The 17,294-nt window shown below is 44.6% G+C and overlaps 1 protein-coding gene across 1 annotated transcript; it reads left to right on the top strand.

The window, feature by feature from the left end:
• Nucleotides 1–684: 684 nt before the first annotated feature.
• On the top strand, nt 685–15,241 carry LOC311205178 (uncharacterized protein; the record flags this gene model as incomplete). Its single annotated transcript, XM_084279491.1, is given in 16 exon segments — nt 685–772; nt 3,378–3,498; nt 5,102–5,268; nt 5,845–5,993; nt 6,365–6,536; nt 6,633–6,765; nt 6,868–7,028; nt 7,376–7,521; nt 7,629–7,803; nt 8,019–8,031; nt 8,755–8,913; nt 9,180–9,412; nt 11,321–11,570; nt 13,206–13,779; nt 13,783–13,904; nt 13,906–15,241. Coding segments are annotated over 16 exon segments (3,015 nt in total). The 3' UTR covers nt 14,258–15,241.
• Nucleotides 15,242–17,294: the final 2,053 nt, after the last annotated feature.

The raw sequence follows: 17,294 nt of genomic DNA, 5'->3' as shown, positions 1-17,294 counted from the left end.
TCTCCTTCTCTGGAGACATTCAAGACCCATCTGGATGCCTATCTGTGCAATATGAGCTAGGGAGCTGCTCTGGCAGGGGGGTTGGACTCGATGATCTCTGGAGGTCCCTTCCAACCCCTACAATTCTGTGATTCTGTGACTTAAAAGCCCTGCGAATTGGGTCTTAAAGTGAAGAAATAGGAGGACTGGATCTCTCGATTCACCAGAAGTACATTTTTGTGAGTAGAAGTGATAAGAGAAGCAAGGAAGTGTTTCTTTTTGGACAGGCTCATGATTCAATGAAACAGCAGTGTGTACTTTGTGTGGATCAGATGGGTGAATCAACACAGATAATTAATTCCTTCACATAACTTAGGGTTATTTCTTACTCTCAAGATGAAGGAAGGAGGTGGAAAATCCTATCGTTAGTTAAAGACAGCAACTTTTCTCCTTGTCTTTTGGTGAAGAAGGAGAAAGTTTTCCTGATAATAAATCACCTTCATATGAAGCTACTCTAGGAGATCATGTCAGTGTTGATGGAAGAGAAGTTTGGGGCCTACAGAAGACCCAAGATTCTCTGAGCTAACAACATGAGTTTTGCTTTCAGACAGAACTGGTGACAAAGAAAGAAGAACAGTGGCAGTTGAACATGCATTTGAGGTAGAACAAACAGTGATGCAGAAAGTTGTTGCCTGACACAAGATCATGTTTGTGTGCAAAGGTGTGAAGGTGAGAGAGCTCGTCAGTCTTCTTCTAGTACCATGCATGGTTTTGGGGGTTGGAACTATTCAAGGTGAGTTTCAGACACTTTCCCTCTATTTTCTCCTCCTCTCTTTTATATGCATTTTATATTATTATTCCTTTTCACCTGCTATTTCTTTATCCTCTCTTTATTTTCTACTTTCATCTTGGTGACAAAAAGAGGGGACTCTGTGAGCATACACGTATGTAGTTACCAGGGCTATGCCAAACACTCCAGATGCATTTAAATGGAATAGCTGTGAATGCTATTTAGGCAAGAACCCAAACTTGATGGGCTAGACAATGTTCATATGCTTTTTGTGTATTTATTTAAATTGACCAGGCATGACTATTACCAGTATGGGCTGTGATTTTGCCTGTCCCCTTGTTAGATATCATCTTGATTTATAGTGAAGGAAAAAATTTTTCCAACCTGCATTTTTTTCCTGAACAACAGGTGTCTTTTCATTATGTCTGTTGACTTGTCCTGCCTCCAGATGATACCCTCTTTTTCTTTAAAGTGAGGGCTGGATGCTTCCTAAAAGACAGGGAGCTGAGAGATGGTTGGTAACAGCTGGCAGAGCAGAGACACAGCATCTGTGCAAGTGTGGAGCTTAGTCATTACTCTTAAGTGTTGGAGGCTCGGAGATATTGAACAAAAGTTATTGAAATAAAAGGCATTGGTAAACATACCCACTGCACACCTGTCTTTCCAGAGACAGACATGTATCTCTGGTACCTGGGAGGATTATGCTCCCTTGCCTAACGTGATTTGCAGTATGAATGCCATGGACTCTGTGGCGTCTCAAGCAATAATCCTAAGATGACTGAAACAACCTTGGTTTTGCTGCATATTTCAGGTTTTGGACCTGAAAGTGACTTGGCTTGGGCACAGGTGCTTCTTGCAAGATTAGGTATCAGCTGTCCTAGGCCTGCTAGAAATGGTGAAATAATTCCTTGCTATCTCCTGGATACTGTTTCTGAAGAGCAGAGCTCTCAAATGAGCTGACCCTGGGTCAGTAGTTCCCATGATGGCAGAATCAACCCCAGTGCTTGTTCTTGGAGTCTGAATTCTCAGGGAAGGGCACATGCAATTTCCCAGGTTAAGAGTGACCTGTCCTCAATACAGCTCCTCCTTCCACAGAGCTTTTCCACAAAAGAAAGAGGAAAAGCAGGTTCTCCACAAATCCACCTGTGAGGTATGTTTGTTCACTGATAGATGGACACAATTTTTTCAGCCACTAAATTTTGAAATGCATTTTCCATGTCAGAAAGCTTTCTCTTTTCTGTGACTTAATTATCATTGTAGCTAACCAGAGTGGGTGTCTCTCACTTCTACATATGACTTCCTAGAGGCATAACTTTTGCTAAGGCAAGTGGGCTTACTTGGTAGGCACGTGAATGTATTCACCACCATGACAACAACCCATGAAGGCAAAGCTGAATGTCCTGCTTAATGCAGCATCTGTTTTTCTGTCTTAAAAAAATAATCACTCACCCATATCTTGCACTTACTGCCCTTCTACTGAAACATCTCATCACTGCTAGAAGAGCAGTGAATTGATAGCTTTTATTTAGCTTTCTAAAAAAATTCATAGTTTTGTTCTTAGAAGTCGTTTTTCTAAATGTCTTGCAGATTCTTTATGTTGTTAAGGGGTACAGAAGTCAACACTACACTGCCTGTATCCTGGGGGGGTGGGGGGATATGTCTTCCCATTTGGCTTGGACCCTTGTTTATGGCAAAACTATGCAGAGATTTACCAGGACTCAGAATTATGCGGATCCTGGGACGCTGATGCTGATGTGAGTGCTCATCTAAATTAATACCCATCCAGCACTGCCCAGTTGGAAGTTGGATACTTCCATTTCCTCCTTCTTGGAATATCAAAAGATCATTCACAGTAGAGAACAGGCTTTTCACTGGGGAGAGCTGCTCTTTTGGCTTTCTGTGTTATACTCACACTTGCTTGATGAGCTTTCCATCCATGCTGGAGTTTCATGGAGCATCAGGCCTCTGCAATTCAGGAAGAGGTACAATGTGAAGTCTTAGACCATAGTTCACTGTAACAGAATGGCTGTGATTCCTGCCTGGGAATGGGGAACAGCAAGGGGAAGATGTGTTTGAAGTTTTAGCCAGTATTATGAGGCTCTTTTGTTTCAAAAGCATGAAGTCCAGTGAGACTTAAAAACACTAAGCTTAACTGTTTGGACTTGCATTTTGTACTAGATTTTTTTCTTGAAAATTAATTTTACCTAGTACAAAATTATTCCAGCCTTTTTTTCACAGATTGTAGACCAAAATCATACTTTTCTTGCATGACCATTTTGATTTACAAATACAGGCAAAAAGTTGAGGCTTTCTCAGTCTGAAGGCTCACAATAAAATTGTGATAGATAGCAACATAATGACAGTGTAGCCTACTCTAAAAGCAGCAGCTGCTGCTGGAGACTTCTTGCCTTCAGGCTTTCCAATGAAGTGCCAAATTTTATTTGTGAAATCCCTGCAGGATGAGCTGAACTACACTGGGGATGTTCTCAGCAGATCTCATCATTAAGATACTCACTTCTCTGTATCTGTCTTCAGTACAAGAGCAGAGCTTGTGCTCATTTTACCATTTCCCACTACCTCCTTATCCCCATCCATCTTCTCTTTTCAGATAGCATCCCCATGCAGACCCTCCAGTGTAATAGCAACCACACATCTGTTACAACTTGCACATGGATGGAGTGCTCAGAGGCTCATCAGTTTGTGAATGTTACTCTGAACTGTTGTGAAAAGTAAGTGTCTGGCTGGTGTTCTGTGAAGGGTCTAAAGGGGCTTGGCTGATGAACCAAAGAGATGGAGCTGGGCGAAAGGACAGTGGACAGGGCTTGCAGCCAGCATAGTATCCAGCTTGCAGACACCCATGTTATATCCTTGCTTGGCAGAAAGCTGGTTCCATACAGGATGAAGAAAAACAGGAAATGAAGCATGCTAATCAAGTTGTTTTCATTATCTATTCAATCACTCTTCTCTGCTTTTGCCGTGAGAGCGCACACAAAAAGTATGGCAGGACATGGTAACTATTGTACCCAAATGGAGAAGGGTGTGTTACACTAGATGCAGTGGTGATAATAACTAATCAGAAGAGCAAAGAGGTCTTCTTCCTGATACCAGTGAAACCATAGCTATGTTGAAAGAAGTTCTGCAGAACAAACTGTGAGAAATACAGAAGTTGTATGGGTTTTTTGACGCATTTGGTTTCCTTTCAGAGATACTACTCTGTGTCTTGCACTAGCATTTTGCTACTTCTGGTTCCTTTCAAGAAGAAATTAGAACAGTCAAATTGGAGATTAATAGGGAAGGGACAGAGAAGAAGAAAGAGATAAGGGAAGGAGAAAAAGAATGATAGTAGAAGCAGGAGGTGGTGGGGCAAACAGCAGAGAGACTGGAGGGTGGGAAGAAAATGTGAAATAAGAACAAGAAGAAGTTAGCTTTGTTTTACTTTTGAGAAAGAGCATTAAGAATCTTCGATGAGTTGACCTAACAGTTGTTGAAGTCAGTCGTGAAGCTGTCTCTTACAGTCCCTAGAGCACTGAAAAACATTCCAAATGTTAGCAGTTTGCTGAGGATTTAAGTGTACCTGTGGCATAAAGGAGTCCAGAGTCTGCATGGAAATAAATTGATTTTTTTTCTGTAGGATGACTGTGTAGTCCTCCCAGTCCCCAGAAAACTTCTGTCCCATCTGCTAGCTGCATTTCTTTGGCTTACCTTCTTTGACTTCTCTAGTGTAAGCATAATGCATATGCGTGAATGTAAACTGCCAGCTGAGAATGGCGTAATCCCACAGTGAGAGTCAGTTGTCAGCCATCACTCCAGATTCCCAAGGGAAACCCTATCCTGTAGCCAGGCTTAAGGTCAAGCCAGGAAGTCAATTCCACAGATCACAATCAGCAACATGTATTGCCAGGCATAGATATGGCTGCGTCATAGCTCAGGCGAGGACCAAAGGCAAAGGCCTGAAATTAAAAGCAGCTTCTGAGTGAAGGTGGGGAGGCCCTCACTCAGACTGGTTCCAGCTTAGACAGCCTTGTGCATGGGTAGCCAGACCCCTGGCTGGGGGCAGGGAGGGGCAGGCATGAAAGAGGTTGTGCTCGGGGCCCAGACACCTACCAACCCAAAATAATTATTGTGGGTGCATCTTCCTTTGAGGAAATGGAGAGAGAATAAAGCAGATGTGTTTAATAGTAGAGAATTTATTCATGTCACTTCATGAACAGTAGAATATGCCAGCATAATGCAGTGATAAACACTGACTTTGGAGCAGAATAAAACGTGTAGGGAAGGTTTCAGAAAATACACATTGGGTCATCTAGTCATGCTTTTTTTCTGTGTAACCAGGGACAAAGAAATGACTTGCAGGTCCCAGAACAGTGAAAACCACACTGACTGCCAGAACTGCACAATGCACTGTGTGTGTCACATCCATGGAAATGATTCAAAAATCTGCAACTTCAAATTTGACCTGGTACTGCAGGCAGAGCTAAATTTCTACTTGTTTCACAACGGTAAAGATGAACCACTAAGTCTTGTCTCTGTTCTTGAGTGTTTGTAAGGTTTTCAGATTAATGTATTGAAAATCTAATCCTAAAAAGATGCTTAGGCCAGAGTTTAAGCTGAAATATAAGCAAGAGTGAAGTCAAATGGCTACAAGGCCATACTACCACCTTCAACTTCAGTGCATTCAGGATAGACAAAACCAAATCTACCTTCAATGATTACGAAGGACAAAATGGAGGTAGACCTGTCAGCTAACCAGTGTCTTGATTGTGACTGGGAGAAGATCTCAAAAAAGCCTTCTCTTTCAGAACCATGCTCTCTCTATGCATTACAGCATAGTCTTTGACAAAGTTGCTGTAAAACTGCAAAACAGCATCTCTCTCTCCCTACCTTACTCTTCTGTTCATGGCTATGTCAGACATCTTGTAAAGTTTGCACACTGCAGAGAGAAACAAACACGGATTATTTGTAGCAAACCAGGGAAATTGTTAAATATCCAGGTTCTCTCACATATTGAAAATCTTCCCCACTTTATGTCCCTGTCCTCACTACCTCCTCTCACGGGTTGTACCTTTGCTTTCCAGCTCAGACCCTCCCACCTCAAAACCTCTCAGCCAGCTTGATGGGATCAGAAACCATCTCGCTGACCTGGAAAGCAGCTGATGGAAGCCAAGTGCTGGGCAATGCACGGGACTATGAAGTCACTTACAAGCGGGACTGGGAGTCCTGGGAGGTAAGAGCGGAGATGCCGTGCTGCCCTGGTTCAGGCTCACCCTCTTGGGCGGTTGGGAGCCTCTGGTAAATGTTGTGCAACTAAATGGCCTTTCCATTCATTCTTGGGCACTCTGAGGAGATGCAACAAGTGTTGTTTCAGTTCAGGAGGAAGGGGCTGTCTCTCTGCTTGCAAGCGACTTGCCCATGAAATGCCATTTGTCCTGGACTGAAAGCAAAGATCTGTTCTTCACTAAAAAAGTCCTGCACTTGGTTTTGAGTGGGAATTGATTTTGCCCAAATCCCTCTCAAATGGAATTAAAGCCCGTTCCAACAGGAGCCTGTGGCTTCATTCCCTCCCTTTCTGCTCTCTCTCCTTACTCCTGACAACAGAAAGCTGTCTCGCTCTTGGTCTCCAACAATACACATTACAACCTGAGGTGTAAGGACCTTGTCCCAGGGAGCAGCTACGTTGCCCGTGTGCGAGCCAGACCAGGGCAGGCCAGCGGCTCCTCTGGGCAGTACAGCAAGTGGAGCACGGAGGTGTCATGGCAGACCCCTGAAGGTAGCGTGGGATGGAGCGGGGCAGGGCAGAGGCGGAAGCGCTGGCTGAGAAGCCAGACCTTTCCTGTCACTTAGCTTGCTCTCTTCTTCTCTGAAGGTGGCCTCGATCCTAGGAACCTTCGCTGCCTCTTCAATGGTGCAGACCGTCTGACGTGCAGCTGGGAAGTGAAGAAAGCAATCACCACCTCTGTCCTCTTTGGCTTGTTCTTCAGGGCCCCTTCTGCATCAGTGTATGTGCTTTGCCCATGGCAGCATGTCTGCAGCTCTGCTGCGGAGTTTCTGCTCTGTCCCATTCCTTCTGACCTCTGCACAACTTCTTTTTCTCCCCTCAGAGAAGAGGAGTGCTCTCCTGTGCATGAGGAGGCTTTGCCCCACATCCCATATGTGCTCCAGAGCTGTGAGATCCCTCTTAGCAACCCCAGCAGTCAGAGTCGGTACAATGTGTCTGTCCGGGCCAAGACAGAGGTGAAAACTGTTGAAACCTACAAGAACAGTGAGTTGCTCTGTGGGGCTGAAGAAAGCGTGTGGGAAGGGGAAGAGACCAGAACTGATGTCAAAGTAACTGGACACCGTATAAGGTGTTTCAGATATTGCTTTACTGCTTTTCTGCGCACAAAGACTACTGTCAGTATTAGTGGATACAGATTTTCTGTTAGTTCATGGTATACTGGTTTATTGTATTTGACTGGAAAATGAAGATGCAGGGAACAACAAAGTGTTAAAAAGCTGAGACTTCCTACATGGCATAAACCAACCTTGCCTTCAGTCTCTGGAAACCACTCACAATGGGGAAAGGGGCTGCTGGATCAGTATGTTGATAAGTACTGTGATGTATTCCAGTTAAGGTGCTGCCACCTACAAATGTGTCAGTAATACTGACAGAGAACCAGGAGTATGAACTGAGGTGGATAAAACACACTTCGGGATATAACTTCATAAAACAGAGATACCAATTTGAGTACTGGAAAAACAACCAATACGAAGAGGTAAGTAAGTCTTAGAAAGTGCAGGATGTCTGGGATTTCTCTTTGCTGGGCAATCGGGAAAGACGGTTCCTCTCACTTGGTCCTTTTTTCTTCCTTCTTCTCCCCAGACTTCTCAGACATTAGATATCATCAATGATGAGCCTCCCTTCATCCTCACCCTGCAGACGTTGGCATCATCTACAGAATACAGGGGGAAAATGCGTGCAAGGGTGAATACACCTCCAGATTACGAGGGGCCTTGGAGTAAATGGAGTGAGGAGTTCGCATGGAAGACTGGGAATGGTACTTTTCATGAAGGCTACTGCTATATGGTGTTGTGGATTCTTAATCCTGAAATGCCTCTACAGAAAAATACATTCTTGCTGTTGTGGTTGAAGTTAGGTCCAGCCATGTGGTCCCTTATCAGGGTAGCTGTCATTTCTGCATCCTTGCAGTAGAACAACAATGCTAATGAGGGACATGAGCAGGAATCACCTCATTTTAAGCTTCTTTCTTAGTCTCCTTCTCAAGGTGAGTAAAACCAACTGTAAAGTTTTCCACATGGAGAATCAAGAAAAGATCTTGCCCAAACAGCCACACGTTTCCTGATCCCATTAGAACACTGCTATCGGTGCCCAAAGAGCTCAAGACTTCAAGAAGCCACTACTCTTTGCTATTTGCAGAATGACTATGAGGTTGCATAAAACACACAGTGTAGCCTGCTGGAGATAGGATCCTTTACATGTTTTTGCTGTTTCTGGACTTAAATGCAGAATGTCTGCCCCCACTATGGTCTTGTGCTAAAAGCAATAGGATCTTACATGATTTTTCCTGAGGAAGCTTGTTGTGTTGTAAGACACTAATACAATTTTGATGAGTGTAAGCAGGAAGAAATTGGTATGTTGTTGAACATCGATGGCCATGAGCAGAGGAAGCTCTTGGAATATTTCTGAGGTCCTATCTCTTTTCAGGGCTGTACAGAGTGAGGCAGACCTGAGATGCCTGAAGACTTTTTCATTGTTCATTGTGGAGTTAGGCACCTAATCAACTTTTTATTAGCGTGAAATGTTTACTGTGATGTCAGTAAAATCCAAGAAAGTATTAATGCAGGAAATGACTAATTTCTTTGGTCAGTAAGCCATTCAGGCCATGTGTGGTCTGTCCTGCTGTGGAGGGGTATCCCAACAGCTTGAAGACCTTATGATCGTATCCCTTGCCATGCCTCCCATATTTCTCTGATCCGCTTCCATGAAGACTGACCAGAGGGAAAAGCCTGCAGCCACTCTGCAGGGGGATGCCTATTTCTCTCTTCTTTGTTTCAGTTCCATCAACAGTGGTTCTGCCAGTGGTGCTGTCAGCCCTCATCATCCCTTTGCTCATCGTTATGTATTGCAGCTACAAGTGTTTCCTCAGGTAGGCTTGCACTGCCACTAGATTTAGCAGTGTGTGGGCCATGAGAGTGGCATCAAGACTGAGCACGGTGCTGCTTGTCTCCCGTGAGAGATGGAGCCTTGGTGTGCAGTGGGCAGCCTTGTGCACATCTGTGCAAGGGAGATCATTGGGCTTTGGTGGTGCCTGTCTGTGCAGAGCATCCCAGCATTGAGGCTGCAGTCTTTTCTGCTTGCAGCCACGTTGTGAAGCAAACCTTGAAAGCTCTGTTGTTGTTGTTGTTCTTGCAGGAAGAAGAAAATGTGGGAGGAAAAGATTCCAAACCCCAGCAAGAGTGTCCTGATCCAGAGCTACCAGGTGGTAAGAGGGAACTGTATCTTGAAATCTGCTCCTGGAGTAGTACAACATGGAGTTATTCAGGATGAAAAGAAAGGCTATGTCTGGTTGAGGGGGAGCTGCCAACTCAGGACCTTGACTGTCACTGAAAAGACTGCTGTCCTGTCCAGGAGGATTACTGAGCCTGGCTGAGTCTTATGAAACCCTTCACTATAGACTTTGGTCTTCTACCTGTTTTCCTACCTTAGTATCCAGGACCTGAGAGTTGAAAAATAAAATTAACTTTTCTCTCTGACATATCTGGTCAGTTTTGCCATCTCTTGCCTCCAAAATGCCTCCTAAGCTCCTTGCAAATTAAACCTGTTGCTTCTATTTTCCTTCTCATAAAGAAAGGAGAGGGCAAAGAAAAGCAAATGTGTAGTTTGTACAGTTGTATCTTAGGAGGCATTTTTGAAAGCAAGGAGCTTTGTTTTTCTTCCTTCTGTCTCCCTCATCCATTTCCTGATTTCATCTGCAAGAGCCACACAAATCTTATGAGTCAAAGAAATTCTCCCCCAGTAGGTGGGTATCACCAAAAGAGGCCCTACGTGGAGCATACTTGGAGTTTTATGAAAACAGTGTTTTCACACTCATGTGTTTCAGTTTCTCGCCGTTGTACTTCCAGAACCTTATCTGTCTGCGAGTCTCCCCTGAAACCATTGGATTTGTATTTGATCTCACATCTCTAATGTCTTTATCTCCTTAAGGCAATGCTGCTAATCTCAATTCTACAGACAGAGAGCTCATGCTATTTTTGCCACTGTGTTCTATCTTCTACTTAAGCTAAATGACTTCCACCTCATTTCTAGCTCCCTGCAGTGCAAGTCAGTGATGTACAACTGCAGGGAAGAGTGGTCTTTACAAAGATTAAGTTAACAGTTCTCCAATTACAACAGTTTTAGCTTTCAGCCTCTGTCTTGTCTATCAGCTTCACCCCCTGCTTTGCAAGTCATTTTGTCCCAGTTTTTATTTTCACCTTAAGTGGAATGCCTGGTCTTAGCATTGTTCTGGAGGGTTCTGCACATGGTGGGCTGTCATGGTCCTCAGCTAACCGTTCATTTGGCAACCACTGTTTCTCAGCCCCTTAGTCCGTCAGCAAGCAATGTCTTTCAGACACGCATCCAGTCAGCAGTTGGTATAGGGGAAATGTGGTACATTAGACTGTTCTGTATGGTGCATATCTGCATGTTCTGCAGGCTCTGATAAATCCTCCTTGCAGATCAGTCATTATTCTAAAGTTCCTGCTGATTAATTTGGTGGTAGACAGATGTCATCAACTCTGTTTCTTTCCATGCACAATAATCAATGCCTGTACAAGGCCATTCACCACCCTAAAAATCATACAGCAGCTTTGTTACCTGTTTCATACCCAGCTCTACATCCACAAGTGGTGTCTGTTAGTCTTGTGGGATTGCAAGTTTTCATTCCTACAGTTTGTAAAGATCCTGGCGATCCCGTTTCTCTGGTCAGTCAGCAGGGATGGACAGTCATTTTAGCTCTACAGGTGAAATGTTGCCCAGAGCACCCTTGTGTGCTGCTGAATCAGAGTAAGCATTGCATAAAACAGCAGATTGGAGGTTTATTGTGACAGGAACCTGCAGCTGCGGCAGCCCCTGACTCCAATGCTGCGTAAAGATGGGTCAGGGATAGACAATGAGGAAGTGAAGGAATAGTCTTCTGGAGGACAGAACATACTCTATAGTTATAGTGGTGGGATTGCTTCTACATCACCATCCACTTGAAGATTGAAGAGGAATAGATCTCACCTTGTTCTAGCTAAAGAAGGTTGAAATGTGAAGAGGATCTGCACACTGGAGCAAGGACAAAGGAGAGAAAAGCTGATGGAATATGTTAGAACAAATCAAAGGGGTATGAAGGCGCCAGGAACACTTTCCGATTGACAGTTCTTTAACCTGCATCAATCTGTTAAAGTTTGCCTGTGGCGATGCTTCTACGGTGCTTAGGTAGGGAAACAGCATTGCCCTAAAAATGAAAACAGCAAAGTTGTCAGGAAAAAAGTTATTTAGACAAGATTACTCATAAAACACAGGTTGATAAACTCTTAAACTGATTATACGATGTGAATGCCTAGAAGCTTGTTCTTGTCCTCTCACAAATGTGCTACCAGCATTCTTGTGCCCATGGCTCCCGGCTCTTCCTGGCCTTAACATGATCTCTCTTTTCTCAGAACTGTTAACAATCTTTCTTTCCTTCCTTCAGAAAGCTGCTGGCCAACAGCCAGCCAGCCTCATGCAGAACACTTCTGAGAAGGTGGAGCCGATTAACTGCCTTCAAGTGCTGGATGGGTAAGTAAACAGCCTGCTCCCCAGTCCTTTCTTGAAAAGTTCCCTACTAACCCTGGTGTAAGAGCAGGCTACAAATGTGTATCACCCATTGCGATGGGTGATATGAGGACAAAGCATTTTCTCCTGTGTACCTCCTAAGTCTGCGTACACCTTACAAACATCTACAGAAATTGTAATGGGTTGCTGCTGCAGCAGCAGAACTTGACTTCTGCAGCTGGAATTCTGAGGATAGAAACCTGCTCCGTTTCTTCCTCTGCATTTCCTTTGGAAATAGGTTTGAATAAAAGGCATTGATGTAACAGGGTGGAAAACTTGTTGGCAGATTTCTTCCCAACCCACCTGAACACAACCTTCCTCTCATGAAAAGGCACATACTCCTTACCTCTTCATCCTTTAGAGATGACATACTTTCTGCTCCTTGAAGCAAAGTCTGACTTTGAAAGTGGAATGAGAACAACAAAAAGCTACAGAGGTCCTGGCCAGCATGCAGCTGATCAGAAATAGCTCCAAATTGTCCATATAGCCTCAAATTTGTGTCAGGTCTTTAAAGACAGAGGGGAGGTGATCATAGTGCTCTGTTCAAGAAACTATCCGAAGTTGCAGAGCAGTCAGGGAGGTTGACACAAATTAAACTGACTCTTGGGTTTCATGATAATTATCTGCCTCTTAGGAGAGAGGGTCAGCTCTTTTTAATATATACTTTTGTAACTCATGTGAAGGAAAGATGGATTATCTTTGTTACTTCTTTGAAATCTTGGTCTTCTCCCTAGCTCCCCATCCAGTGCTTGTAAGAGACAGTCGCTTTATTTTGAAGAAGCAACTGTAAGGTATCACTGAAAGATCAAGAGCTGCATAAGCGCTGATGCTAGCAGTCACGTTGGCTGAGCATATACTGCTAAATAAATCAGGGCCAAGATGTAGTATCAACTATTGCCTTGTAACTGCTTGCACTGCTTTGTTGTCAGCACTGTGCCCGCCACGGTCTGGCCTGTGCCAACTAGCATTCTCCAAGATAACATCCTGGTGCAGTTTGGGAAATAGCACAGGGTAGCAACCATTCCTGGCGGACAACTTGGGCACAGCTGTACCAGGTTAGGCTGTGTCCAGTGTCCAGTGTCCTTCCACAGTGTTAGAGCAGGCTTTGCACCCAGGTGGTGCAGCACACATCCTGTTTCAGACTGTGAATGCAGCTGTAACACAGCTGCACAGTGTGTTGTGCGCTTTGAACCGAAACAGACACAAAACCTTTAGTTGTGTTTTAAACTGCAGACACTGTGGGAAAAGCAGAAGGCTATGGTGCCTCTACAGTGTGGACACAGCTTTTTAACCAGAGGGCCAAAGAATGGTCCTTGGCTGTGTTTTATTTACAGCAAAACCATCATTTTTCTCAAAAGCTGATTTGTGCTCTCGTATCTTGGCGGGAGACAGTTGATCTCTTGCTGTGGCACAGAAAAGGCTGAGGCTTGCATCTGCTAAGGAAGGTATGAGAGATGTGTCCAAACGTTCCCTCTGGTTTCCTGGAAAACAGCATATCCACTTAGAACATCCCGTTTATGTGCAGTTATCACCTTGGAGAGCTGTCAGTTAAGAGAGCCGTCAATAGCAGCTAAGTTCTGTGTTTTTTCACCTGAACAGGACCACTAAGAGTCCAGCACAGTACCATGGAGCTGAGGCAAAGGCAGTGCAGTCTTTCCATGCTACACTGACTCCACAAATCTCCTGTCAAACTTCTGGAGCGCCAGATAAAACCTCACTTTCATTGTCCACACTTGTCTGCCCTCTGAATCAGACTGCTGATCCATCCTGCCTGATTGCCAGGCATCCATGCAAGAGTGCTGCTGATGCAAGTACTTCTTCCCAGACTTGCTTTGCTTTCAATGGTCCATACTTGTACAGCCCAGTGATGTCCTCCCAGCCTGATACGAGTCAGGCCCTGCAAGTGGACCCAGTGCGAGTCCGTGAGAAATCAGGTTCTCTTCAGTATGTGACTCTCCTAAAAGAAGACCGTCCTCAGGCTCCACAGAGACAAGAACACCCTGAGGCAGGTCCTGCACAGCCCTCCCTGCTCCCCAACCAGAAGGAAACAACGCAGCACCTCAACAAGGAGAAAGAAGTCCCACAGACCCCACCAGCCTGTGGGGAGGGTACGAACATCAGAACTGAGGAGCACAAGTCTCCAAAGGCTCTTAGCTGTATCACACCTCCTCAGTAGTGCCCCTTGGAATACATCACCACGGCCAGCCTGTTACTGCCATCAGCCAGCAACTCCAGCTCTCCACCACTTGCCACCACTGAGGAGTTGCCTTGTGATGCACAGGAGCCCCAGCTCCCCCCACAGCAACCACTCTTGCCATGAGTTTTCTCCTGGGAAAACTGGTGTCATGGTCCCAGTTGCAGGTCAAGCACCAACCTCTTCTCCTGAATTGCACCATGGAGACACTTCAAGTCCAGTTCAGAACCCACAAAAATATCCTTACACATTTTTTGAAAAGGAGTACTTTTCCCCCCCAAAACCCCACGTTGGAGAATGGAACTATATTAACATATTTAATCTGGGCAGTACCATAACAATTTTCCTCCACTATGGCAATTGCTACCCTGTCCCCAACCTCAAACCCTGTAAGAAGGTGCAGATGAGTCAGAAAGATCCTAAAATGTATTGGGTTTGTGTGGCATGGTTTTGGTAGTGGGCAGGCTACAGGGGTGGCTTCTGTGAGATACCAGAAACTTCACCTGGCATCTGTCTGACAGAGCCTGTTTGGCAGAGCTATTCCAGCTAGCTGAAAGACAGATCTGCTGCTGCCAAAGCTAAGCCCATCAGTGATATTGCTAGCACCTCGGAGACATGTATATATATATTTATATGTATAAAGCGCCTATCACTGTATTGATAAACATTCTTTGGAACCACTCTCATGGTTTAAGAAAGGGTAAAAACTGCTGCATCACAGCTGCTGGGAGAGAGGAGTGAGAATATGCGAGATGAACAACTCTGCAGGCACCAAGGTCAGTGAAGAAGGAGGGGGAGGAGATGGGGGAGCAGAGATTCCCCTGCAGCCGATGGAGAAGACTGTGGTGAGGCAGACTGTCCCTCTGCAGCCCATGGAGGTTGATGGATGAGCAGATACTCATCTGCAGCCCACGGAGAACCCCATGCCAGAGGAGGTGGAGGTGCTCCAAAGGAGGCTGTGACCCCTGTGGGAAGCCCACACTGGAACAGGCTCTTGGCAGGACCTGCAGCCCTGAGGAGAGAAGCCTGCACTGCAGCAGGTCTTCTGGCAGGACCGGTGGCTCTGTGGGAGATCCATGCTGGAGCAGTCTCTTCCTGAAGGACCGTACCCCATGGAAGGGACCCCCGCTGGAGCAATCTGTGAAGAACTGCAGCCTGTGGGAAGGAGTCACGTTGGAGAAATGAATGTCCTGCTGTTGGGATGCCATGCTGGACCAGGGGAAGAGTGTGAGGAGGAAGGAGCAGCAGAGACAGTGTGTGATGAGTTGACCGCAACCCCCATTCCCCATCCCCCTGTGCTGCTCAGGGGGAGGAGGTAGAGAAATTGAGAATGACATTGAGCCTACAAACAAAGGAGTGGTGGGGGAAGCTGTTTTAAGATTTGCTTTTTATGTCTCATTATCCTACCTTGATTTGAAATAAATAAAATTAATTTTGTTGAGTTTGTTCCTTGTGATGGTAACTGGTGAGTGATCTCCCTGTCCTCATCTCGACCCACAAGCCTTCCATCATGTTATTCTCCCCATGTCTAGGTGAGAAGGGAAGTGATAGAGCAGCTTTGGTGGGACCTGATGGCCAGCCAAACCCAACCCACCACACCAAGTAAATACATTTTGGAAATCCATTAAGATTATCAGAAAGCCTGCACATGATGAGGGATCCATGAGTGGCGAGGAAGACAATGCCCAGGATATTGAGGTGATTCAGATGCTCAGAATACTAAATAAATCCATTGCGGAAAGGAAAGGAGTCAGCAGTGAGATGCAGAAAAGCCTGCTGGGGTGTAGGGGTCTTAGATAACCAGACAAAAATCTGAAATTTTTTAAAATTTGTGAAAAAATAGAAAAATTTTTAGTTCCTTTGCTCTACCACCATTATAATCCCATTTTTGTGCCACAAATACTACCTCTCCTCTCTAGCTTCTAGTCCAACATGGTGAGAGGTACCAACTGACCCTACTCCTTTGTTAGTGACATGAATGTAATTGGTAAAAGGGACAGGCCATAATCCCCATGTACCTGCACCTGACAGGCTCACAGTCCCCTGATAGGTATGACTGGCAGAGGAACAAGACAGATTTAGCTATGGTTCCTTTCTAAAAATAGGTGATCAATTTCAGCGCGAGGCCCTCGGGCTATAGGGAAATTATTTTGCTTGGACACATAATGAGCTTGGATAATCACTTTTCCTGCTCAAGAGCAATGAATCTAAGGCTTTAAAAGAAAAGGAAATTTATTAAAAGGGTTAAAATGCAAGTCAGCATAAACACTGGTCAGCCTGTTTACTAAAATCAGCAATACAACCTGAAAGCTTCCCAGTAAGGTAGCCCGTTCCCTGCTTTGCCCAGAACTGAGAGACTCCATTGTCCAGCTGTACAGAAACGTTCTTCTTAAACCTCTCTTACTGTTTCCAAGTGCTGTGATCCCACCTCAGATACTGGCAGCTTCAGTCAACAAAGCCTTGGTTCTGACTACAGTCCCATACTGCCCCCAACTTTTCAGATCCTCTGTGGCATCTGTGGCAAATAAAACCCAAAGAGAACCCTGAGGAAAATACATTTTTTTTAAATTACTTTCTTGATCCCTGGCTTTTTTGCTCTACCACTCTCAAGGGGAATACCCCAGGTAATTCCTAACCCTCAAAACACCATTGTCTCTTGATGTATAATAGCATTTTAAATACCTTCAGACTTAAGACACAATTGTATTTCAACCTGAGTGCCCAGGAGTGAAATCCACTGAAGTCAATTCACTTGCTGCCTCTTTGTTGTGATCTCTAGACATTTCAAGCAGTGCTGGATTTCTCTTTTATCCCTTTATAGGCAGGATCAGCAGTAAGTACTCCATTCTTTTAGGAATACTGGGCTTACCTCAGGATAGATGTAGCTCTGAATTTAAGTTTTATTTCAGTGTAAGCTTTACAGCATAAAGGATTGATTTTAATAGGAGGCTGAAGACTCTGGTAAGAGTTTTTGCAATGACTATCTCCTGTTCCTAGAGTTGCTATCATTTCTTTAATGAGCCATTCAAAATACTTGGCAGTGGAGATTCCAAAGCTTGGAATCACCCAGGATAGCACAAGATAGGCAGAAGTCAGAGGGTTAAATGAAAAAGGGAAGAAAAAAAGAGGGGCTGAGGGGAAGGGAAAAGATTGGCTGGAGGACAGGAAATTTTTATTTAAAGTTATTTCCTGCAGAATAATCTGTGCCTCAACCACAGGGACACATAAGCCTAAACTGGAAATAGCCATTTCTGCAAGAAATACTGGAATGTATGAGGAGAGTGTTGCAGAAGCTTGGATTTCAACATTTCAATTTTCTTCTGTTGCTACATATTGCTTCTTGTATAGCTTTCTCAAATTGCTGTGGTATGATTATCTGTTTTTCAAGTGCACTGACTGTTTATAAGTGACCAAAACAGCTCCTAAGTAGCAATTTTGGTGGATGGTGTAGCTAAACCAGAGAAGAACCCGTTTTTTCCCCACCAAGTCCTGTC

This window comes from Gallinula chloropus, assembly GCF_964237585.1.
Source record: "Gallinula chloropus genome assembly, chromosome: 1".
In the NCBI taxonomy this organism is placed as follows: Eukaryota; Metazoa; Chordata; class Aves; order Gruiformes; family Rallidae; genus Gallinula; species Gallinula chloropus.
Note: the sequence above shows the minus strand (reverse complement) of the source record. Positions and strands in the feature narration are given on the sequence as shown.